Raw genomic sequence first — 27,073 nt, 5'->3', positions numbered from 1 at the left:
GCCCCCCCAGAGCATCATGGGGTTCAGGGCACTCCTTCTCACCCTTGGCATCATGGTCGCCATCTTGGAAAGCGCTAGTTCCGCCCCCAGTGACGTCAACAGTAAGTGACCTGGTACAGAGCCCAACGGTGGGGGGAGGGGAGCATAATCCGGGGGGGACCATGGTGGGGGTTAGGGTCAGCACATTTCTAATGTAGTGTCACTGTGGGGAGCAGGAGGAGACCCCTACATACCAGGAGAAGATCTGGATGGAGCAAAGAGACATTTTATGAATGAATCCCTCCATTAAGTGCAGCTAGGACAAGCTATGGACCCTGCACCCTTAATGCCCCCGACGAGGCTGCCCTGAATGCATTTATTATGTAGGGTCTATTGGTTCATGGATTGAAACTCCTGTGGTTCCAGCCAGTATTAACAGTTGGGGGAGGGGGCTCCAAGCAGGCACCGTTACCCCCGCTGGTACAAGGAATAATATAACATGAGGCACAACGTTTTGCGGGTTCGAACCCAGCGCCACCAGGAGGAGGCAGTGAATGGCTCTTGGGCCTAGATGTATCAAGCCTTTTGCGATTCGTTAAGGCCGAAATTCGCAGAATTTCGGCCTTAACAAATCGCAAACGGACATTTTGCATCTTATGGGATGTATGAGAAATTAGCAAAATAAGGAATCGCAAAAAATTGCGATTCCTTATTTTGCTTGAGCATTTAAGGAATCGCAATTTTGCGATTCCTTAAATGCCATGTATGAAACTTTTTTACATTGCGAATTCAGGTTAAGGAATCGCAAATTAACACCAATTTGAGGTTCGTGTTAATTTGCGAAATCCTTTCAAAAACCAAAATATGACAATTTTGAAGGTGGCATGTGACACACATACATGCCCATAGGGCATGTATGTGTGCCATATGCACACACATGTAAGTTTCAGGGGTGCAGCAGGGTGTCCATGAGACACCCCTGCACCCTTGAAATAATTCTCAAATTGCGATTAGCAAATTGCGAATTCGCAATTTGAGAATTTCTTCACAATCATTCCTATGGGCCTCCTGGCCCATAGGAATGCATGGGAAAATATTCCTTATTTTCGAATTCGCAAAATGCGAATTCGCAAATAAAGATTAATAAGGAATCGCTAGAAAAAAAGCGATTTTTCACATGCATTCCATTTTGCGAATTCTAAATAGCGATTCGCTAAAAATCGCTATTTAAGATTCGCAAAATGGAATCTTGATACATCTAGGCCCAGGTGCCTATAGGAGAGAGTATAGACATCACAGAATGCTCTGAGAAGCGAAGTATACTAAGAGAACTATCAGGATGTGGGAGGTTGTTACCCGTGTAGAGAGGGGAACTGCAAAGAAACCAGAATGCCACAGAGGTCCCAGGGAGTGGGGGACACAGAGGTCCCAGGGAGTGGGGGACACGGAGGTCCCAGGGAGTGGGGGACACGGAGGTCCCAGGGAGTGGGGTCCATGTGGGTCCCAGGGAGTGGGGTCCGTGTCGGTCCCAGGGAGTGGGGGACACGGAGGTCCCAGGGAGTGGGGGACACGGAGGTCCCAGGGAGTGGGGGACACGGAGGTCCCAGGGAGTGGGGTCCGTGTAGGTCCCAGGGAGTGGGGGACACGGAGGTCCCAGGGAGTGGGGGACACGGAGGTCCCAGGGAGTGGGGGCCACGGAGGTCCCAGGGAGTGGGGGCACAGAGGTCCCAGGGAGTGGGGGCACAGAGGTCCCAGGGAGTGGGGGCACAGAGGTCCCAGGGAGTGGGGGCCATAGGGGTCCCTGGGAGTTGGTGTCATTTTAGTGACCTGTATTGGTGTGAAAGTCCTAGTGTGAGTTATTTGTCCTCATTGAATGACTAATAGCGTACAACTACCACTTGATGGGCATTTACCACCAGAAGCACAAAGGGCGTCAGTAAGAACAAATGTAAAGCCAGCAAAAACCTGGAGGCCAGTCAATAACTTCAGGCGTTTTGGAATGACCAAAAGGCTGTTCTGACAGGTTACCAGGCAGGGCAGAAAGTGTGGAGCACTCCTAGACAAGTGGAGTGGCCTCCATACCATCCTGCAGAAGAAAGGTGAGGTCACCTATCTTTGGAACGGGGTACTCCTAGAAGCCCCCACATGGTGCTTCATGTGAACCACCTAAAGCATTACTAAACAGGACTGAGATGAGCTTGAACATGGCTACTGATGACGGACAGGAGGAAGAGAGTGACCCTCTTCCTGATCCCCTCTCACAAATTCTTGTTGATGGCTCAGCTGATGGAGTAAGTCTTGGCAGACAGCCTCACTGTCAAACAACAAGCTGACTGCAAACAGGTTCTCAGTCAGTTCCCATAACCCTTCTCCCTGACACCCAGTCAGACTACCTAAAGGGCACATGAGGTGTACACAGGTGACAGTCTGCCTGTCAACAGGAAAATCTACAGGAAGCCTGACCAAGTTAGGGATTGCATTAGGACAGAAGTCCAGAAGATGATGGAATTGAGGGTCATTGAGCCTTCAGATAGCCCCTGGGCTACTCCAATAGTCCTTGCACAAAAACCTCACTCCCAGGGCAGAAATGAAGTTTTGTGTAGACTACAGAGGCCACAGTGCAGTCACTAAAACTGATGCCCATCCTATCTCCAGGGCACATGAAATGATAGACACTCTGGCTTCTGCCAAATATCTTAGAACTTTAGACCTGACTGCAGGAAAACAAAGGACAGCATTTTCAGGCCCTGAAGGACACTTCCAGTTTACTGTGATGCTGTTTGGTTTGAAGAATGCACCTGCCACATTTAGAGGTTGGTGAATCAAGTTTTGGCAGGCCTGGAAGATTTTAGTGCAGCATATCTTGCTGATAAAGCTGTCTTTAGCTCAACCTGGCGAAATCACCTGGGCCACCCAGGAATGTACTTGAGGCCCTGCAGAAGGCAGGCTTCCCTATCAAGGCCAGTAAGATCTGGATAGGGCAGCGTAAGGTTGTAAAATTGCGCCACCTGGTAGGTGGAGGCCAAGTTCAACCGTTGGAAAGCAAAATCCAAACCATTGTGGATTGCGTTGCTCCCACTACCCAGATTCAGGTCACGGCTTTTCTGGGTCTGACTGGGAAATTTTTAAGATTTGTCAAGGGGTGTGGGTCCATTGAGACTCCCATAATGACCTCACCTCTAAGAATATGCCTAAGAAGGTGAATTGAACAGTTAGCTGTCAAGAGGCCTTTGATGCCCTGAAGAAGGTCATGTGCTCTGCTCCCGTTCTGCAGAGTCCTAATTACTCCAAACAATTCATGGTCCAGGCAGATGCCTCTGAGATATGAAGAGGAGCAATGTCGTCACATCTCAATGAAGAGGGCCAGGATCAATCAGTGGCTTTTATCAGCAGACGGGTGACCCCAAGATGGAAACCGTGGTCAGCTATTGAGAGGGAGGACTTTGCTGTGGTCTGGGCTTTGAAGAAGTTGGGGCCATACCTGTTTGGAGCTCAATTCATTGTTCTGACAGACCATAAGCCCCTCTTAAAGCTGAAACAGATGAAAGGTGAAAACCCCAAACTTTTGAGGTGGTCCATTTAGTTATAGCAGATGGACTATACAGTGGAACACAGACCTGGGAGTAACCATGGTGACGCAGATGTACTTTCCAGATATTTCCACCTAGAAAATAAAGACTCTACTGGGCAAGGTTAGTCTTATCTTCTTTGTTTTGGGGGAAGCGCTATAAAGGGAAGTAGGATCTTTCTGGCATAGATACCCCACTTTTTGGCTGTCGTCAGTGTGTTTTGACTGTAGTTTACTGGGATCCTGCTAATCAGGACCCCAGTGCCAGTGCTCTCTCCTCTAAATTATAGTGTAAGTACTTTGTACCCCACAATTGTCATACTGGGGTACCATTGTAAGTCCCTAGTATGTGGTACTGAGGTACCCAGGGCATTGGTACACCAGGGGTCTCCCATGGCTGCACAATGTATTATGCCACCCATGGGAGCCCATGCAAACTGTGTGTGCAGATCTGCCATTGCAGCCTGTGTGAAGTAGTACTTGTACCGTTCATCCCTTATATCCTAGTCACTGCACTTATAACCCATAAGTCACCCTTAAGGAAGGCCCTTCAGTCCACGGGCAGGGTGCATGGGTATATGTGAGTGTGAGCCCTTGCATTAGCAGGGGTAAGCCTACAAACCCTGAACTCTATTCTCTGGGCTTTGTACGTGCTGGACAACCATTAGAATGTATTTAGAGGACACTGACAAGTCGAGATGTCCAACTACATAATGACTTCTCCTAACCTGGTCATGTTTGGTATCAAACATGCTGGGATCATGCAACTATGCTGATTCCAGTGTTAGTTGCATGATACCTTAGAGGACCCCCCACAACTACTGGCGTCGCCTCACAGGGTCTGACTAGCAGCCTGTGTAGCTGCTGACACTAGACAGCGTTCTGCCCCCCTACTGATGAGCGTAACTTGGGCAGGGGGAGCTGAAAGAAGGATTTTCTGCAAAGGAAAGGTGTGACCATCTCTCCTTCATAATTAGGTAGGGTGGTGTTGCTTCTGAGAGTCACCAGACTGCAATGAAGAGCACATTTAATGCCCTCCTTCATAAACCAGTTTAGCCCACTTCAGGAGCCCTTGGTTCCTGCTCTGGCGGGAAAATACACAAAGGACAGAGAAGTGTCCACGCCCCTGTCCAGCTCCTCCCTAGGAAGGTCTCCAAGTGGCCATTTTATTCTTCCTTGTTGGATCTTACCTTATCTTCTTTCTCTGGATAAGTCAGGCCTGGTTTATTTATCACTCAAAGTCCCCTTTGCTGCAATTTCAACACAGGCTTTATCTCTCCGGTCTACAAGGCGTTTAAACCAGAGCTTTACCATTGGTGCACGCTTCTCCGAATGACATCTCAATGTGGTCCTCTCGCAACTGATGAAGCAGACTTTTGAACCCATTTAGAAGGCTGACTTAGAGTTTCTCACATGGAAGGATGCTCTTCTCCTCACTCTCACATCTACCAGAAAAGTAAGTGAGATACAAGCCTTTACCACTCAAGAACCTTTTCTTTGTTTCACAGATGAGTTTGTACTTCTCAGAACAAACTCGAAGCTCATCCCAAAGGTGTCCTCTCAATTCCACCTCAATGAGCCTGTCATCCTATGAACCTTTTTCCCCAACCCAGCCGCACCGGCTGAGCAGGCTCTTCATACTATTTGGAGCAGCCGTGTTAAGGAGCCACGACATCAAGAGGTGTCTCAAATGATACCTTCACAGAACTGAGTACATTCACAAGACTGACCAGCTACTTCTAGCTTATTACCAAGGCCGTCAAGGCACCGCGGTGAAAAACCCATGATTGCAAGACGGGTTTCGGTGACAGGTCAGTTTTGCCGTTTCAAGGCGGGCACATTCTTAACATGAAGATCCAAAGCTCATTCAACAAGAGCCGTGTCCACAATGGCTGCTCTGTTTGCAGGTGTCCCACCGGAGAAAATATGCTGCGCTAAACCTGGGAACGCGCCAAAAGGTACTCCTTCTCAGGAGAGGCTTAACTAGGAGAAAAATCTTTATTTTCCCTGTTACTTCCTCTTTCGAAGTGCGCTGTATCTTGCAGCACACACAGATAGATGAATATGTCTCTCAGGATTGTTTTTGTGCAGACATGTGCCCCTTCCTGCACAAAAATAATCCTGCATGCAGCACAGGCACCCTCACACCATGGTGCAAGGGTGCCTATGTTGGCACTAGGCAGCCAAAATACGCCAACACAGGGGAAAAGGCAGAATGCTCCACATTCTTCTAAAAACTGTGCCATCTGCCCTTTACCTGTCATGCAGTGCAGCACAGCAGAGCAAGGTGCTTTGCTGAGCTGCACGACAATCCCAAAGGTGTCTTCTCAATTCCACCTCAATGAGCCTGTGCTCCGAGACTTATGAAGCCGCTCAGGACCACGAAAGTTGGCTTTGCATGGCTTCATAAATATCATTTCAGAGTTGCTTCACGCTTGCACCACATTGCGCTGTGTAAGGGTGATGGAACAGGGCTTGTATACATGCCGCCATATATATATATATATATACTTTCATACATATATAAATGCATGCATACATACATGCATATAACTATACTTCCATACATAAATACATACATACATATCCGTATACATATATAAATACTCATACATGTGCGCACACATGTATACATACACATATACACACCTACATAGGGGAACAGGCCTTCCAAAGATGCTCCTTCAAAACTGGCACACGTGAGATTGGACAGGTTTTTGTATTTATCATCAGTACAAATAAAAAAAACACAGTCTTGTTGCCATTCCAGGTTCACAGCTAAATGTACATTTTATACAATGTACATACATACATACATACCTGCATATGGACTTACATATATGGATACATACATGCATATTATATACATACATGCATGCTAGTATACATACAGGCTACATGCATTATGTACACATATGCAGACATACATACAAACACACGGATGTATGACGTTACATCGCAAACTTTTACAACGCACACCGTTACAACGCAATTTTTACAACGCAGATACATTTACAACGAATGCTTTTACAACGCATGCCATTACATAGCAGATGCTATTACAACGCATGCCATTACAACGTAAGTATAGGTAAGTATATTATTTTAAAAAAAATGTAATTTATTAAAATTTAATTAATTTAATAAATTAAATTATTTTTTAATAATTAATTTGTAAATATATATACTTTAAAAAATTGTTTATTTAAAAAAAAGAAAAATTATTATTAAAGAACTAATATTAAAAATAATAAAATTATTAAAATTAATTATTTAAATTATTTAAAATTATTTATTTAAAAACTGAACCCTAAAAATACCCGTTACCCTGAACCCTTAAAATACCCATGTACCCCATAACCCATACCTAGCCCTGAAGCCTAAAAATACCCCTGTACCCCAAAACCCAAACCTAGCCCTGAAACCTAAAAATACCCCTGTACCCCAAAACCCATACCTAGCCCTGAAACCTAAAAATACCCCTGTACCCCAAAACCCAAACCTAGCCCTGAAACCTAAAAATACCCCTGTACCCCAAAACCTAAACCAAGCCCTGAAACCTAAAAATACCCCTGTACCCCAAAACCCAAACCTAGCCCTAAAACCTAAAAATGCCCCCGTACCCCAAAACCCAAACCTAGCCCTGAAACCTAAAAATACCCCTGTACCCCAAAACCCAAACCTAACCCTGAAACCTAAAAATACCCCTGTACCCCAAAACCCATACCTAGCCCTGAAACCTAAAAATACCCCTGTACCCCAAAACCCATACCTAGCCCTGAAACCTAAAAATACCCCTGTACCCCAAAACCCAAACCTAGCCCTGAAACCTAAAACTACCCCTGTACCCCAAAACCCATACCTAGCCCTGAAACCTAAAAATACCCCTGTACCCCAAAACCCAAACCTAACCCTGAAACCTAAAAATACCCCTGTACCCCAAAACCCAAACCTAACCCTGAAACCTAAAAATACCCCTGTACCCCAAAACCCAAACCTAACCCTGAAACCTAAAAATACCCCTGTACCCCAAAACCCATACCTAGCCCTGAAACCTAAAAATACCCCTGTACCCCAAAACCCATACCTAGCCCTGAAACCTAAAAATACCCCTGTACCCCTGTACCCCAAAACCCAAACCTAGCCCTGAAACCTAAAAATACCCCTGTACCCCATAACCCAAAACTAAATATATACTATTACTTAAATTAATTTATTTAATTTACATTTAAAAAAAATGATTTAAAAAAATAACATACTTACCAATACTTACGTTGTAATGGCATGCGTTGTAATAGCATCTGCTATGTAATGTCATGCGTTGTAAAGGCATGCGTTGTAACGGATCCTGCGTTGTAATGGTGTGCGTTGTAACGGTGTGATACCCCTGTACCCCAAAACCCAAACCTAGCCCTGAAACCTAAAAATACCCCTGTATCCCAAAACCCATACCTAGCCCTGAAACCTAAAAATACCCCTGTACCCCAAAACCCAAACCTAGCCCTGAAACCTAAAAATACCCCTGTACCCCAAAACCCAAACCAAGCCCTGAAACCTAAAAATACCCCTGTACCCCAAAACCCAAACCTAGCCCTGAAACCTAAAAATATCCCTGTACCCCAAAACCCATACCTAGCCCTGAAACCTAAAAATACCCCTGTACCCCAAAACCCAAACCTAGCCCTGAAACCTAAAAATACCCCTGTACCCCAAAACCCAAACCAAGCCCTGAAACCTAAAAATACCCCTGTACCCCAAAACCCAAACCTAGCCCTGAAACCTAAAAATACCCCTGTACCCCAAAACCCAAACCTAGCCCTGAAACCTAAAAATACCCCTGTACCCCAAAACCCAAACCTAACCCTGAAACCTAAAAATACCCCTGTACCCCAAAACCCATACCTAGCCCTGAAACCTAAAAATACCCCTGTACCCCAAAACTCAAACCTAGCCCTGAAACCTAAAAATACCCCTGTACCCCAAAACCCAAACCTAGCCCTGAAACCTAAAAATACCCCTGTACCCCAAAACCCATACCTAGCCCTGAAACCTAAAAATACCCCTGTACCCCAAAACCCAAACCTAACCCTGAAACCTAAAAATACCCCTGTACCCCAAAACCCAAACCTAACCCTAAAACCTAAAAATACCCCTGTACCCCAAAACCCAAACCTAACCCTGAAACCTAAAAATACCCCTGTACCCCAAAACCCATACCTAGCCCTGAAACCTAAAAATACCCCTGTACCCCAAAACCCATACCTAGCCCTGAAACCTAAAAATACCCCTGTACCCCTGTACCCCAAAACCCAAACCTAGCCCTGAAACCTAAAAATACCCCTGTACCCCATAACCCAAAACTAAATATATACTATTACTTAAATTATTTTATTTAATTTACATTTTAAAAAAAATTATTTAAAAAAATAACATACTTACCAATACTTACGTTGTAATGGCATGCGTTGTAATAGCATCTGCTATGTAATGTCATGCGTTGTAAAGGCATGCGTTGTAACGGATCCTGCGTTGTAATGGTGTGCGTTGTAACGGTGTGCGTTGTAATAGTTGCGTTGTAAGGGTTGTTCCCCATACACACATGCATGCATGCATATTTACATATGGACATATATATATGTCCATATGTAGCTCACTGGTTAGAGGAGAAGTGTGGCTCAATGGTTAGAGCGGCAGACCCTGAAGCAGAGGTCGGCCCGGGACCAGGGTTCAATTCCTGACGCGGCAGGGTATTGGGTCAATGTCCGCGGACTCGATAATTCTCACCTAGGTGCCTAAGCTAACCATGGGTCCCACTCTGCAACTCTGGGCAATAGCTTGCTTAATCTCCACAACGGCCCTATCAGTGCCAGGGATGCCTGGCTTCACCTTGGGGGTGCCCAGGAGGGACCATCTCACAGGGAAAGCCAGGACGGGTTCCCCAGCGGTATACAGCGCCAGGACACTCCGAGATGGAGTAACAGTGCGCTTTACAAGTATACATTTACATTTATATATATATATGGATACATACATGCACATTTATATACATACATGCATGCTAGTGTACATACATGCATACTACACATATATGCATACATGCACACATGTGTATTTACATTGATACATACATATATGTACACATACATGGATACACATACATACGTGTATACATACATACTTACATACATAGAAACATGCAAAGATACATACTTGCATATATACATGCATACCTGCATATATATATATATATACATACATTAGTAAGCAGGCCTTCTTAACACGCACCTACGAAGCTAGTCCACACCTGAGATTGGACAGCTCTTTGTATGTATAATAAGTGCAGATACAACTGCATACACTTGTTACTATCACAGGTTCACAGATGAATGGTCATTATTTACCATATACATACATACATGCATATATACATAAATACATATGTACAGATATACATGTATGCATACATACATGCACACATACATTGTAGAAAACATACATACAATCAAGCATACACACACACATACATACATGCATACATGCATGCATACATACACACATACATGACAACTTGGGGAAATGACGATTTCTAACCTCATTACAATATTCCACTCCAGATCCTAACCATATCCTGCATATGCATTTGAGCTCAAGGGGCACATTTATGAAATAATCATGCAATACATCAAGTCTCCTTGCTGCGCTGCGTGACAGGGAAAGGGCACAGACGCGCCATAATTAACATGATATAGCACAGTCCTGTCTTTTTTTAGCGCGGGAGCTCAATGCTGCCTAGCACCAACGCAGTCGCCCTTGTACCATGGTGCACTGTTGGGTCTTGCTCACAGGGATAATTTGGTGGGTGGAACTTGTACAAGATTTACTTGGATTAAACTCCTCATTCCTACCTTGGCTCCTGTCATTTGGTCACCGAGAATTTTTTTTTACCAAGTCAGCGCATTGGTGGACGGCGTTCCTAGGCAACCAGCCTGCATACGCATCCGTGCTGGGGACCTCAGCATTGGTTTCAATATCGGTTGCGGCGGACGTTCCTAGGCTGCCTGGGAGGCCCTCACTGTGCTTACGAATACAGGCAGGAGACACTGTGCTTACGAATAAAGGCACTAGGCACTGTGCTTACGAATAAAGGCAGTAGGCACTGTGCTTACGAATAAAGGCAGTAGACACCTTGCTTACGAATAAAGGCAGGAGACACTGTGCTTACGAATACAGGCAGGAGACACTGTGCTTACGAATAAAGGCACTAGGCACTGTGCTTACGAATAAAGGCAGTAGGCACTGTGCTTACGAATAAAGGCAGTAGACACTGTGCTTACGAATAAAGGCACTAGGCACTGTGCTTACGAATAAAGGCAGTAGGCACTGTGCTTACGAATAAAGGCAGTAGACACTGTGCTTACGAATAAAGGCACTAGGCACTGTGCTTACGAATAAAGGCAGTAGGCACTGTGCTTACGAATAAAGGCAGTAGACACTGTGCTTACGAATAAAGGCACTAGGCACTGTGCTTACGAATAAAGGCAGTAGGCACTGTGCTTACGAATAAAGGCAGTAGACACTGTGCTTACGAATAAAGGCACTAGGCACTGTGCTTACGAATAAAGGCAGTAGGCACTGTGCTTACGAATAAAGGCAGTAGGCACTGTGCTTACGAATAAAGGCACTAGGCACTGTGCTTACGAATAAAGGCAGTAGGCACTGTGCTTACGAATAAAGGCAGTAGACACTGTGCTTACGAATAAAGGCAGGAGACACTGTGCTTACGAATACAGGCAGGAGACCCTGTGCTTACGAATAAAGGCACTAGGCACTGTGCTTATGAATAAAGGCAGTGGGCACTGTGCTTACGAATAAAGGCAGTAGGCACTATGCTTACAAATAAAGGCAGGAGACACTGGCCGTTGCTACCATTAGGCAAGACTAGGCGGCCGCATGCTTCAGTTATGCAAGTATTAGACTCACATTTCAAACAGAAGAAGAAGAACGTCATAGGTTTTACAGGACGCAGCAATTACCTGGTGAATCAGTGGAGAATTTTGTAAGTGACCTTTGAACGTCCGTGTCCACTCGTGGTTTTAAAGCATTTGAAGAGGAGGTGATTCGTGACCAGAGTGTAGAAAAATCCAGCAGTCATTTAGATTCAAATGCATGTCCTTTGGCTTGGCGTCGGCGTCATCCATATTCCAACGTGTTGTTGAGGCTATGTTCAAGGGTAGAGGCAAAGTAAAGTGTTTCCAGGACGACATTTTAATTTATGGTGTGGATCAAATGGAACATGATAAAACCCTTGCGGTGGTGTTGACCATATTAAAAGACAAAGGAGTCTCTTTAAGTGCTATCAAGTGTCACTTTGGGTTGTCAAGGGTAGAGTACCATGGGCACAATCTGTCGGCAAAAGGGGTAGAACCAAAAGAAGGTTTGGTGAGAGACAAAAAGTAATTCCCTGCACCACAGATCAATTGCGTTCATTTTTTGGGATGTTGGAATTTTATGCACGTTTCGTTTCAAAGTGTGCTGAAAGACCGAAGAGTATGAGGGTATAACTAAAATAATGTTTGGTTTGAATGGACGGATGAAGTGGACAGTGAGTTTGTTGTTTTGAAGAATGAAGTTGCTGAGATTATTCCTCTGAAGTCATTTGACACACACAATTCCAGCATTGTGGTGACGGACGCAAGTCAGTATGGTTTGGGTGCCGTATCAATGCCATCAAGAAATGGCAAGGACGAAGTGGTGGCATTTGCGTCTCGTGCATTGAGGGCTGCCAAAGCGACGTATTCTGTCATTGAACGTGAAGCTCTAGCATGTTGTTGGGGAGTGAATTTTTTTAGGAAGTACTTATGAGGAGTCGAGTTCGCGTTACACATGGATCATGAACCCCTACTAAATCTGTTTTCAACTCAGGGTGCTTGCAAAGCAACTCCAAGGAGCTCGATAAGGTGCTTCATGAGTTAACGTCTTGGTTGCACAAGGTATGGCCAAAAGAGAAGGTGGATGATACTCTTAAAGTGTACAAGGAGGTGTTTGAAGCATTGACTGTGGCCAGATTTTTAGTGGTTACTCAAGGTATGACAGACTAGATAATACGGTTGACCCATGAGGGGTATTTGGGGATTGTGAGCTCTGAAAAACAGAGTAAGGGACACATTTGGGTGTCTAGGATTGGACAGGGAGGTGGAACACTGGGTGAGAGGTTGTGTTGCGTGTACTCTGAGTTACAAGTTTCAAATGACGGGCCGAGTCCTGTAGAGGCATTACCAGTGCCAGAAAGACCATGGGGCAAATTGGGCATGGACATTATTGGATCTATGAATATATTGAAAGAATCGTCAAGGTATGGTATAGTCTTAGTTGGCTATTATTCTTGATGGCCAGAAGTGAAATTTGCTAAGTCGACTAATACAGGGGAAATGGTGACATTTCTGTGTGAATTGTTCATTCGGGAAGGTGCTCACTTGGAAGTGGTCACGGACAATGGCGTGCAATTCACATCAGAAGAATTCGGTACATTCATAAGTAATTGGGGTGTGAAGCATGTGACAACTTCCTTGTACAATCCCAGGACCAATGGCATGGTTGAGAGGTGCAAGGTTGAGAGGTGTAACCGTGTAATCAAAGATAACATTCAATTCACTATGGTGAATGGATTGGAATGGAGAAATGAATTGGGAGAATTGATTAGGGCATTGTGTACAACTCCCTGTGTAAGTACTGGAATGTCACCTTTTGCTCTACTCAAAGGTAGAGAGGCTGCGAATAAACTGGTGCTACCTTGGATGGGTAGTTTGGAGGTGCCCATGGTATGGGGTTAACTCAGTCTGATGTTCAAAGTAAGTATGTGTCCAAGGAAAGTGTGCCAAGAGTGAAGGTGGAAAAAGGGTATTGGGTTAGAGTTAGATTGCCTGCTATAATTTCTAAGGGAAATTCAAAGTGTTTTGACCCCAAGAAAGTGGTGTTTATGAAGGAGCATGTGGTTAGTTAGAGGATGGTAATTGGTGTAACAAGGAGAATTTGTTGGTACAAAGGCATCTAGGGTGCACACACATTTCACATGATGTAATGGTAGGGGAGAAAAAAACATAGAGGGGATCGGGTTAGAACCAGAACTCTATGGGAAGGAAATCATCAAGAATTTTATGGTGACTCTGTATATATTTGTTGTTGTTTTTGTTACGTTATATTTTTCATGTATCCTTAACAATAGTTTTAACCCTGTTTTGGTTTTGTGTTTATAGGATAAAGGGCCAAATGTAGGTAATCACATATTACCGCTTCCTAAATAACGAATTTTACCGATTCGGTATTTTGGAATCGGTAAATGTGATATAGCTAATGTTTCGGTATATTTTACCGAATCGGTAAAATTCGGTATTTACCGATTCGGTATTTACAGATTCGGTATTTCCCATTCATTCCTATGGGTCTGGAGGCCCATAGGAATGAATCGGAATTACAGATTTGGAAAATACTGAATCGGTAATAGGGGGAAGGCTTACAAGGGTGGCAGGGTGTCACATTGACACCCTGTTGCACCCCTGAATAGTGCATGGGTGCACTAGTGGCACACATACATGCCCCAAGGGCATGTAGTTCTGCCACATGGCACTGTTAAAAAAGCACAAAATTGCTTTTTTAATGGTTTTCGATATTTACCACCAACTTGTAGTTGGTGGTAAATAACGAATCCTTAAATGACAAATGCACTCACTTGAGTGCTCCCTACATTAAGGATTCAGTAATTTACCGAATCGGTATTTAAATTACCGTTCGGTTAATTACCGAATCTTTAAACCTGCCTCCTACATCTCAAACCCTAAATACCGGTCGGTAACGCCCAAAATTCAGTAATTTTTGGCCGTTACCGACCGGTATTGGGCTACCTACATCTGGCCCAAAGATGTGTTGGGTCTTGCTCTGAGCGCGCGGGGATAATTCTGCGGTTGGAACTTTGGTGGGCACTGACTGGTATGGAGGGGATTGGAATGTAGGGCGGTCAGTCAGTTGTTGCTGGCTGCCCCGCTGATTGTACGAGACTTGGATTAAACTCCTCGTTCCTACCTTGGCTCCTGTCAGCTGTGAAGTGGTACTTCCCTGCAGACACCTTCCTGTACAAAAACAATCCTGAGAGGTGGTTTCCTCATTCCATGTTTGCTGCTGAATGCTGCAAACATAGAAAGAGGAAGTCATGAGGAGAAATGAAGATAGTTGTTGTTACACCTTGTCTGGGGATGTGGAGCATGTTGACGCATTCACAGGTAACTCTGAGAATGAGACAAAATCTATTGGTGGATGCATGGGAACAGCCCTGCTGCACCCATGGAACGCCGTCCTGGGGCAGGGGAACACATCACATCGATTTGCGCGCTACGTCACGCTAGATTTATCAAGCGATGCAGAGCCATGGAAGGGAGCCTTGTGTGGCTTGAGAAATCAAACTTAAGAGTTGTGTCACTCTTGCGACCCGCTGCGTGTCACAAGGGCGACACATCTCTTTTACAAATATGCCACCATGTTTCCAGCATTTGAACTACTGCAGCTGTGCACTGTCACCAAAACAACACCAGGAAGATGTGTCAGAGTTGCTGTATTAAACAACAGAATTTAGTCCTGCTCAATAATGTACAACACAGCTCTGTGCCTCCTGCTGACTTTTCAGTTTTCTCTTCAGAAAGAAAACTATGCCTTTTCCAACGTTACATTTGTAAGTTGATCCGTTTCAGGAGGACCAAGGGGTAATGTTATGAGCCCCAATGTACCCCAATATAGGCCTAGGTTGCTGCACGACCTTTTACCTACATTTGTCCTACCTTGCTCTACATAACGGCTGTGGTGACGACCTTGTGCCTAGTTCTGTGCCGAATAAATGTCATGTGGGTTTCTTCGAAAACTAGCCTCATTCATTGTGCATGAGGATTCTTAGTATCACACAGCAGGATTTCTGTATAATAACTCTGTATAACTCATAACAGTGAGTCATGGGGTTTACCCTGCCACCGTGGGTGACATGCAGTTGCCATCTGTGAGGCAATACTGTCAAGAGTATACTGTGCCAACTTGTTATCCTTCTGAAAACAAATATCAGGTGCAAATAACTCTCTCTCTGTTGCTTTTCAGGTGTGACCTTCTTCACTGTGGACAATCAGGGCGTCATCAGGGCGGGTCCGCCCCCAGCTGCTTACAGCGATGATTTCACTTCCAGAGCTCGTGTTCTGGGGAAGCTGTGCGATGCAAGCCAAGTGCTCTTCAGCCCCGAGGGTCTTCTGTATGTCGTGAGAGGTTCTGAGATATATAGGGGTCCCATGCCTTCAGACCCATCCAAGAACTGGCTCCAAGATACTGCAAAGCGCGTCGGGAAAACAGACTGGGGAAGATTCAGGCGCCTTTTCTTCCACCCCAATGGATCGCTTTATGCCACCACTCAACTGGGTGAGCTCTACACAGGCCCCCCGCCGAGCAATGAAGACCAGAGTTGGTTGTCCACACAAGCTACCAAAGTTGGTAATAACGGATGGGATTGGTTTTACGCCCTCTTCTTCGACCCCCAGGGGATCCTGTACGGTGTGACCGCAGAGACCGTTTACAAGAGAAGCCCTCCAGCGAGTGCAGCTGTCAACTGGATTGGAGAAAGCCAGGTCATTAGCAGAGGAAGTGGATGGAGCGATTTAAGCAACTTCATGTCTTTTACTCCCAACGGCAACCTATGGTGCGTCTCCAAGTCAGACGGGAAGATTTACACGGCCCCTCCGCCAACCAGCGTGAGCGACAACTGGATTGGAAGAGCCCAAAATCTGGGTTACAGTTACTTCTTTAAATTCATGGCCTTCACAAAGCAGGTGGAGGACAAGAAAGACCCAGATGCTGGCAAGACTTGTGGCACTGCAACTTAGTGATGAGAAGAAGAGCTCAACACCCTTGTCTACGTAAGTATCACGTCATGTCCTCGCCCATCTCTAACACTTTCCACAAAAGATCTTAGTTCAACGCTGCCTTTGAGTTCAGTCAGCTTTCCTACAGGGAGTTTTCAAAATGCCACAGTCTTTATTTTTGGATTTTCAGAAATAACACACATAGGGGGTCATTAGGATGGCGGATTTCCCGCATACTCCGTGCCGGCGGAAGCCACCGCCGGCCCGGAGTATGCGGGAAATCCGCCGAGGAGGCCTGAAAGACCCACCGCCAAATCAGGATGGCTGGTGGGTCTCCCAATCCGTCCGCCGCTTTTCCGCCGCGGTCGGAAGGCGACCACGGCGGAAAAGCAATAACATGGCTGGCGGTGTCTATCAGACACCGCCAGCCATATTAGGATGCAGGGTGAGTCATGCTTTTCCGCTGCGGCTTTTCCGCCGTGGAAAAGCATACGGACAGTCACTTTGGGGGCCCGTTGCGGGCCCCCTGGGTGAAGGTTACGTGGGGGGTGCACATGGGGGGTACCTATGGAACCCCCCTGCCCTTGCGTGCACGAAGCGGCAGGCACCGCGTGGTGCCTGCCGCTTTGTGCATGCAAATGCACACCTTTCGTTTTTTGCATTGCGGCGGATGCTGCTTCAAGCAGCATCCTCCGCAATGTAAAACATACAGGATGTGACCGCCAGGGTGGCGGTCACATCCTAATTGCTATGGAGGGACCGCCGCTGCCCATGCGGACGGTCCCTCCAACTCAGGGGTGGCGGACGGACGCAAGTCCGTCCGCCATCCTAATCGGCCCCATAGTCTGGGGTTGCTTTTGAAGCACTAGACAATAATGTCCTGCATCTGTTTGGGGTTTCCTGCAGGGGTCCTGTTTGGGACCACTAAGCCTTGCAAGATGGACATGTAAGGAACAATCCTGGGTGGAAGCACCTCTCTAAGTTTGGAGGAGCCTAGGAGCTTAGAAACTAGGACATGATTTACAACAATGGAGCCAGCTAGCAACACTGCCGGAAACTGAGCAAACTAAGGTGAAGAAACCATGAGTGGGGCTTTCTGTTACCACCCCACTGCAAATAAAGTTCTTTGTCTTGAGAGGAATCATCTAACCCCGTATGTTAAAATATCCAGTGGAAGTGCTCCCCTTAAACATTGCTGCAGTCAGCAAAACACTGAGGGGTATATTTAATAAATAATCATGCAGTGCAGAGCAGCACAGCACAGCAAGCCACCCTATCAGCTAGACACAATAGCGTATTTCGCCCCACTTTCTTCCGAGCAACTGCTCCGCTTGATCACTTGTAATAAATCGGACCCCCTTTGTCCTCCGCAAATACTGCTGGGGCCAGATGTATGGTGCATCTTCCGATGTATCAACCTTATTTTGTGAGTCGGTAATCAATTACGGACTCGTAAAATAGGGCTTGTGAGTCGCTATTAGGATGGTGCATGTAAAGGGCATCCCTTCCTAATAGCGAGTCGCACTGGTACGTGTGAATGTTTTGAAACCGAGAATGTGGTCACAAACCCTTTGCAGATTAACACCAATTTCAAATTAGTGTTATTACATTCACAAACGAGAAGGGGTCCCCAAGGAACCCTTCCCCTTTGTGATTGGGGACACCAATCATTTTTCAGAGCACTGTAAAAAAAATGAGAAGAAAACATTTTTATTTTTTAAATACATTCCGCTTTCCTGTAGGGAAAATGGGTTACATTAAAAAAAATAACTACTTTATTTAAAAAGTAGTCATAGATATGGTGGTCTGCTGACCCTGGCAGGCCAATATCTCTGTGAGTGGCTGATATTCCCAATGGGTTGCAGATTACGACCTGCCTTCCGAATGTTAATGAGGCAGGTCCCTTGCAACCCATCTGGGAATACTAATAGGATGGGGCAGGGCACCGTTAAACCAAATCTGGTGCTGCCAGGTCGAAGGGAACTTTAACAACCGCGCAAGGGCAATAAGCTGATGGAACAGAGTAGTAAAACACTTTGAAACAGTATGCATGATCCACCTAGACTACAAAGAGAAGGAGAGAAGGAGAGATGGGTACTCCATGCTGCACAAAATGTTGATTAACTACCATGCGGCAATGAGCCGGAATCGAACTTGGTTGGGCCGTTAACCAAAAGAAAAGGATTCAAACGGTAGCCTAAAAAGGAGTAAAAACCTTTCAAAATTTTGTTCTGAAAAAAATATATTGCAATAGTTGATCCCTACAAACTTTGGTGGCAAAGCCCTCCTACGTCGGACATTTCCAAGAAATGGTGTGAGAGTATTGTGGACAAGGGCTTGTCAGGAGTCCCGTGAATAAGTTCCAGACCGAACCTTGGCTGCGCCATGTTGCAGGGATTCTGCGTTGTCACAGAACTATGCTTGGGATCATAGAACCTTAGTAGGCAGGGAATGAGTCACCCTACCACCTGAGTACCCATGAGCCCGGGGACCAACAAGCTATAGTGTCTTGCTGGCCCTCCTACTCACTCACAGCGGAACAAGTGATTAGACACCCCAGAAAATAACACTCCAGACCCTGTCAGAAATCACAGTTGCAGGACACACCCTTTCGCTCTCACACTCGTACTAGTCCACAATAGGTTCTGACAGAGGCAGGAGGAAAGTATAAAATGTGTATTTGAACTATTGTGCTCTAGTAAGTAGTATACTTGCCATAATGAGTAAGAAAATGTCTAACACAAATACGGTCAGCATAGTAAGTAGACCATAAATCATAAAATAAGCTGTCTCTATACAAGAAAGGGTAGCCTGACCTCCGTCTCCTTCTACAGAAGCACAGTGATTATATCAGTAGATCTATGGGTGTTTGCAGCAGACCCCATACCTTAGCCTGCACGGATGAAAGTCCTACATATCAGGTGCTGTGACGATCTCTTACCTGGAAATATCCCTCTCCAAGTGTGTTGTTACCTATTCTGTACGTAGCTATATGACAAAGTATGTGTTCCCAAAATACAGCTGCATTTTTGTATTTCGTCTATGTGCTGAGGCCTGACCAGAACAAAATAACAAGGGGTCTTGTTGTTCGACCGTGTCTATGGTGTGTAAATCCCAGGAAACAACAGAACGCAAAAAGAGTGGGAGGTTCTATGTGAAAGTACAGTGTGGCACAAAGCAAAATATGTTTGTAAAGTAGATTGTGCAAAGCTGAGGACAGTCTGCAACATGCTCATGCTAACATATGGAAAACAATGATGGGCCTGCATGGGACATAAGACAACATAAAGCACACTCTACTAGAGGTAAAGCAGCTACTCAATCAATCAATCATTTGTAAAGCGTACTACATACCCGCAAGGGTCTCAAGGCGCTTGGGGGGGCCCTACTGATCAAACAGCCAGGTCTTGAAGGACAGCAGGTCTTAGGTTTGGCTTAGGCTCAGTGGGAGGATGTTTCATGTCTTGGCGGCGAGGTGGGAGAAGGATCTCCCACTGGTGGTTGTTCTTCGGATGTGCGGGACGGTGGCAAGTGAGAGGTCGGGGGAGCGTAGCTGGCGGTTGGGGATGTAGAAGGAGAGCTGTCTGTTGAGGTAGGCTGGGCCGTTCTTGTGGAGTGCCTTGTGTGCGTGGGTGAGGAGCTTGAAGGATATCCTCTTGTTGACGGGGAGCCAGTGCATGTTTCTCAGGTGGGGGGTGACGTGGCCGTGGTGTGGTATGTCGAGGATCACTCATGCCGAGGCGTTTTGGATGCGTTGTAGTCGTTTGTTGAGCTTGGTCGGGTCTCCCGCGTAGAGGGTGTTTCCGTAGTCGAGTCTGCTGCTGAGGGCGTGGGTGACTGTCTTTCTTGTATCTGTCAGGATCCATCTGTAGATCTTGCGGAGCATACGGAGGGTCTTGAAGCAGGAGGAGGAGACGGCGTTGACTTGCTTGGTCATTGAGAGCGTTGAGTCGAGGATGATTCCCGGGTTGCGTGCGGGGTCGGTGGGTGTCGGGGCTGCCCCCAGTGCCGTCGGCAACAGGAGTCGTCCCAGGCTGAAGGGTTGGAGCCGAGGATGAGGACCTCCGTCTTGTCTGAGTCTTGTCTTCATCCAGTCAGCAACGGCCTTCATTCCTTCGTGGAGGTTGGCTTGGCGGTGATGGTGTCCTTGGTGAGGAAGAGGATCAGCTGAGTGTCGTCGGCGTAGGAGATTATGTTGAGGTTGTGCTGTCGGGCTATGTGTGCGAGCGGGGCCATGTAAATGTTGAACAGCGTCGTGCTGAGGGAGGATCCCTGGGGCATGCTGCAGATGATCTCGGAGGCTTTGGAACGGAATGGGAGGAGGCGGACGCTCTGGGTTCTGCTGGAGAGGATGAAGGTGGTCCAATCCAGAGCCTTGTCTCGGATCCCTGCGTTGTGGAGGCGTGCGCGTAGTGTGTGGTGGCAGACGGTTTTCGAAGGTGGCAGAGAGGGCTAGGAGTATGAGTGCTGCAGTCTTGCCGTTGTCCAGCAGGGTATTGATGTCATCGGTGGCAGCGATGAGGGCAATCTCAGTGCTGTGGTTGCTGTAGAACCCTGACTGGGAAGGGTCCAGAATTATATTTTCTTTGAGGTATCGGGTTAGCTGTCTGTTGACGGTTTTCTCAATGACCTTGGCCGGGAAGGCGAGCAGAGAGATGGGCCGGAAGTTCTTGAGGTCTCTTGGGTCTGCCTTAGGTTTTTTGAGTAGGGCGTTGATCTCGCCGTATTTCCAGATCTCTGGAAAGGTCACGGTCTCGAGGGAGAGATTGATGACATTGCGCAGGTGGGGTGCGATAGAGCTGCTTGCTCTGTTGAAGACATGGTGCGGGAATGGGTCTGACGGAGCGCCGGAGCGGATTGTGCTCATGGTCTTGATGGTGTCATCGATGCTCACGCTGGCCTATGCTAGCAGGGGGTCGTGGTCGATGATGTGCATAGGGTCTGCTGTCTGTTGGGGCTGCCTGGGTGTTGAAGCTACTGCTGCTTTATTGAGGAATATCCCTATTCCGGATATTTTTAAAGCATCCAGGCGGAGATCTATTCCTACATTTAACAAACATTACAGCCTAGAGTCGGATTCTAGTGCAGACGCTCCAGTAGAACATGCCTGTCTCAGAAATCTCTTGACTTAAATGGCTACCTTAGTTCACTCTGTCTTCTCCACCGTGCTCTGTGGGGATGAGCTTGCTACTATATTCAGTGCTTATGACTATAAAAGGAAATCCCCTACGAGGGAAGGAGTCATTTCCTACCTATAACTGGCTCACAGACACATCGATGATAAAAATATCAAAAACAAAAATTTCGACTCCTATAATTAAACCAGTAAGTACAAAAATATTGACTAAAAATAACGATGTAAAAAATATGGATGTATAAAATATCGACTTTTATATAAATATAAAATAAAATTATATATATATATATATATAAATAAATTAAATATTAAATATAATTTTAACAAAATAAAATTAATTCAATATACATTTTAATAAAATATAACATAAAAACTTGATAAAAAATAAACAAACAAACAACTATTTATACATAAATATTTACTTCATAACAATTATTAAACAATTATTTGTAATGTATGTTAAAAGATTAAAATAACTACAAAACAAAAATATATATTGATGATTTAAAATATTTTAAAAAACACAAATCTATATTAAATGAAAACATTAAACTAATAAAAAATATTTAAACTTACATTTCACAATACAATAAGTACAATGGGGGAAAGTGTTGGATAGCAAAGGGGTAAAAAAATTGCTATTTCCACTCAAGTGAATGCAACAGTAGGGTAAGTGTTGGATAGTGGAGAAATTGAATTTACTATTCCAATTCCAGTGAGTGCAACAGTAGGGAAAGTGTTGACTACTGGAGGGGCAAAAATGACTATTCACACTGCAAAGAGTGCAACAGTAGGGAAAGTGTTGGATAGTGGAGGGGAAAAAATTACTATTCCCACCCCACTGAATGCAAGATTAGGATAAGTGTTGAGTTGCAGTGGGGAAAATTAACTATCCCCATTCCACTGAGTGCAACAGTACGGAAAGTGCTGGATAGCGAAGGGGTAAAAATTACTATCCCCACTCCAGTGAGTGCAACAGTAGGGAAAGTGTTGGATAGCGGAGGGGCAAAAATGACTGTTCCCACTCCAAAGAGTGTAACAGTAGAGAAAGTTTTGGATAGCGGAGGGGTAAAAATTACTATTCCCACTCCAGTGAGTGCAACAGCAAGATCAGTGTAGGATAGCGGAGGGGCAAACATTTTCTTTTCCACTCTGGTGAGAGCAACAGTAGGGAAAGCGTTGGATAGCGTAGGGGTAAAAATTACTATTCCTACTCCAGACAGTGCAACAATACGGAAAGTGTTGGATAGCGGAGAGACAAAAATTACTACACACACTCAAACAGTTATAAAAAAAGATACATATATTACAAATTTTTAAAATTCATAAACAATAGATAAACAATGTTTTAAAAATGAAAAATCAAATATATAAAATGAAAAAATATTATAATATTAATAACAAAAGCCTACAATTATATAAAATAAAATAATAAATACATTAGAAAAATTATTTTTTTAAACTAGAAAATACTGAAAAACAAATATTTTTAACATTGATATTACTTACCTTAAGTCGATACACTTGACCACGATATTCTTGCTGTCGATATTTCTGAGGGAACAATAACAGGAGTAAGGCCCGTTAACCCAGATGAGACTGGGTGCAAATTATATCAAATAAAATGTCTCAGCTGGGCAAATTTTTAAATACAGGTCAGTTTAAGGAAATGATACCAATCACAAATGGGGAGGGGAAAAGAGGGAGGGAGACCGCAACGTTGGTAAAGAAAGTAAGGATAAACTATAATTCCATGAGTAGTTAAGAAGCACTACAGTACATGAATACAAAATGACCATAGCACACAAGGTGAGCACTGGGCGTGTAGGTGAAAGGTGGGGGGGTGCAGTGACAAGGAGTGCGAAGTACAGCGTGAACGGCGACAAAATTACAGAAAGATAAAGGTGGTCAAAAATGCACGTTATAGACTGTGTTTTTAAGGACGTATTCATGTAAATAGATTGACCAAAATAGCGCCTGTGTTCTAGGCTGGGTCGATGGCGTTTTAACCTGAATGATTGCAGGTCATCATCAGGACAATGGCCATATGGTTTGGGGTAGTGCTCTAATTAAGAGAGGAGTGATTCAGGGACATTAAGGTCAAGAGAGTAGTAAATCAGGGCGACCGGGTCAATCGGGCCATCGGGCCAATCTGTAGATGGCAATTAGATCCTGGAGGGAAAACCGTGGATGGGGAGCCTGTGCAGGTAGAGGTAATCAAGGCAAGGCAAGCCCGGGAGACGGGCCGGCACAAGGTCCCGGGGGAAGCGGTACGATTTGTTGAGCTGGAAGGGTCCGATGTAAAGGAGGAATAAAGCCTCTGTGTTACGGAGCCTAGCTTGGGCGATTGAAGCGTCCGGAAACCAAATATTTCTGAACCACGATATTTATTACTCGATATTTGTGCAACTCGATATTTTTTACTCAATATCCTTCTGCACACCCCTCTAACTCCAGTTCTCCTGTAGGGGAATTTCCATAATAGTCATAAGCAACCCTCCCTCCTCCCTGCTTGAGTCGACAGCGGTAACCATGGGACCTAAATATCATCACACATCGTCTTCAAAAAGAACTGCAAAACTGCCACCTGCTGAGCATGATGGGAAACGGGGGGTCTGTGGGTTCTTTAAGGTGCTGGGGCAGATTTACAAGCCTCCTGCGCCAATAGTACATCACTTTTTGTGACATCCGCTGTGGCAGCGCTGGGATGCCCTCGGGTAGCTATGCGCTCTAAAAATCAATTTCCAATATCAATTCCAATCCCTTTTTGTGATGTACTGGTGGCGCAGGGGGCTCCTCCATATTTACAAGGACAGGAAAAGCCACCCTGTGTGACTTTTCCTCTCCCTGTAAATACGGCCCCTTCACATGCAGTACTTTGCGTGACAGGGGCACTCCATGGGTGTTGCTGTGGGTGTTCCCATGCAACACGCATGGAACAAGACACATCTCCAGATTTACAAGAAATCGTAAATCTGGAGATGCGTCTGAAGGCTTTGCCACCCTTTCAATGCGTGCTGCAATCTAGTGCACGCATTGACAGAGGAAAATGCCTGCAGTGATTGTTTTTGTGCAGGAAGGTGCCCCTCCTCCACAAAAACAATCTCCCCATGACGCAGGCTTCCTTGCACCATGGTGCAAGGGTTCCAGCGCCAGCGCATGGCTTCAGTGTGTGCGCCAACGCATGGGAAAGCACAGAGGTGCAACATATTTTTGAAAATATGTTGCATCCATGTGCTTCGGAAGTGCTGCAGCGTGCCACAGCCAAAAGGCTTGAGGTGCCACGCTGAGGCATATCCTTGTAGATCTCCCCCGAAGCCTCTCATTGTAACTAAAGTAATGAAAGCTCATGGCTCTACTCTGTCCTTCTTCCCTTCATCTCTATGCTCTATCAAAAAAGGGTTTGTAAAAGATATTTTTGCTGTTACATTAAAACATCATGAAATTATACACAGATATAATTCTCCTTGCCCCTTTTTTAAGTACAAGAATTGGGCCATTGTAGCCTAGTCCTACAGGCTGTGTAATATTTGTGTTTTTTTAAGTGACTCAGCAGGCTTTCCTGAAGAAATGTGAACATCTACACTTAGGGGCCGATTCCGATCTAGGTCGGAAAGCACTCCGACCGAGCCGGATCCTGGGAGTTTTCCGACCGAACCGGACTCCTGCAGTCCGACCGAGCGAGTACGATGCGGCCGTATGCTGTCGGACTCCCATTGAAGTCAATAGGAGCCGGTCGTACGACACATACATTGGCTCCCATTGACTGAATGAGCACGTTGTGGACAAGTGCGCCACTACAGTGGGTACACATCGGTGCCATCCGCACCATACATGCCTGTGTTGGCCCCTGTGTCCGAGTCGTAAGGCTGCGGGTCACAGGGGGTCCGATGCAAACCCCCAACGTCCAACTCCAGGAGCTATTGCGAACTGGAAGCTTCGACTCGATCCGGCTGTCCGACGCGTGCATCGTACTGGCTCGGTCGAAATTCCCCTCCATTGCATGACACGGTTTGCTTACGGATGAGGCGTACGGAGCGATTCGAACCCGGAAACGATTCGGACGGAGATTTTGCACTTGTGCGCATCGTACTTCAACGTCTGGACCCGTGTACGACTTGGATGGAAATTCAGTGTCCGAATCGGATCCGCTACTGCCGAACCCAATTCGGTGCCCTTCCGACCGAGATCGGAATCTGCCCCTTAGAAAGATATATTGTGAAAAAATGCTCCATAGTCCCCAGAAGTGGGCGTAACTATTCAGTGCTTATGACTATAATGGAAATTGCCCTATGAGAGAACTGGAGTTGCAGGGAAGAAACTATTCCTTCAGACTGTCCCTTTGTAGGATGATGTCAGCTGGTTTTGAGGTGCATTGGGCCATCATTCTCTGGGTCACCCCTTTATTTAGGCGTCTCAGGATTCGAGTTACGGATTAAACATGTTTCAGGGTTAGAGCTTGCATTGTTTGAAAGGGTCTATCCTATCGATACAGGTCCGCCCAAAATCCCAGGTGATGTCATCAAACAAACGTTCATTCATGTCTCTTCTTGGTCATTGTTAGAGATGGGGGACTGAAAAAAGAGAACTCTTTTCTTCCTCTTCCCTGGATGAATCTTTTAATAACAACAAAATGACTTTATATTATGTTTCTTTATTATCACTCCATGTACGACGTCTTCATAATCAGAGAGCTCTGCTCAGGGGGAGCAGCTGAGTAGTTTATACATGTTGCATGTTGCACTTTGGGAAGGTCAAGGAAATATATAAACGTGTTTTTGTGTTTTGGTTTGTTGTATCTGCTGACTGACTGGAGGGCTAAAACTTAATGTAATGCTTGGAGCCTAAGGTTAGTTTACTGCTTACACATGTATCTTTTATTAATTTTACTAGAATGACTCAGCAACAAGACAGATTTTTAAAGGGTCTGGAGGAAAGCCGAGCCTCAGGAGTTTCACCGCTGGACACCACTCTATCTTGAAATGTTACAGACCATCTAAGACTTCCAGTCCCTGATTGGATGACGGATTATTACAAACCGGCTGAGACCCTCTGGGAGTAAGATCATGTCGCTCTGTTGCTCCCTGTATGCGCACGAATACTCTGCAGTTGTTCAATCTCTGCATAACCTGTCTTTATGGTTTTCTAACATTTTCAAATAAAGGGTGATTGAATTGTCAACATGTGTCCTCCCCGACTCTTTCTTTTTGTGTTCTGTCTTGAAAGTGCAGCTGTCACCAGATAATTATGTGCGCATCACTAGAGAGGGGCTTTGGCTCCGCCCACATGTTTTCATTTTCAGAGGTTGTGTGCTTCCACAAAAAAAGTGTTTGCCGCCACGCATCTGTTTTCAGTTTGTTCATGTATCCAGCTGCCTAAGCATGAACTTTAAAGCATACACACATGACACTGGAATGATATTAAAGTGTCTTGAATAACTAAATAATACATGTTGGTTTTCTCTGGCAGCAGCACAGATGGAAGGGGGGTGTAATTAAACTTGTG

General features: G+C 45.4%; 1 protein-coding gene across 1 annotated transcript; it reads left to right on the top strand.

Moving 5' to 3' along the window:
• On the top strand, positions 1 to 26,725 carry LOC144821586 (uncharacterized). Its single transcript, XM_078678795.1, has 3 exons — positions 1 to 101; positions 15,680 to 16,485; positions 26,462 to 26,725. Exons 1-2 carry the CDS (start codon positions 17 to 19, stop codon positions 16,450 to 16,452), a joined length of 858 nt encoding a protein of 285 aa, XP_078534921.1. The 5' UTR covers positions 1 to 16; the 3' UTR covers positions 16,453 to 16,485; positions 26,462 to 26,725.
• The last annotated feature ends 348 nt before the right edge of the window (positions 26,726 to 27,073 follow it).

Source organism: Lissotriton helveticus, chromosome 2_2 (assembly GCF_964261635.1).
Source record: "Lissotriton helveticus chromosome 2_2, aLisHel1.1, whole genome shotgun sequence".
NCBI lineage: Eukaryota > Metazoa > Chordata > Amphibia > Caudata > Salamandridae > Lissotriton > Lissotriton helveticus.
Note: the sequence above shows the minus strand (reverse complement) of the source record. Positions and strands in the feature narration are given on the sequence as shown.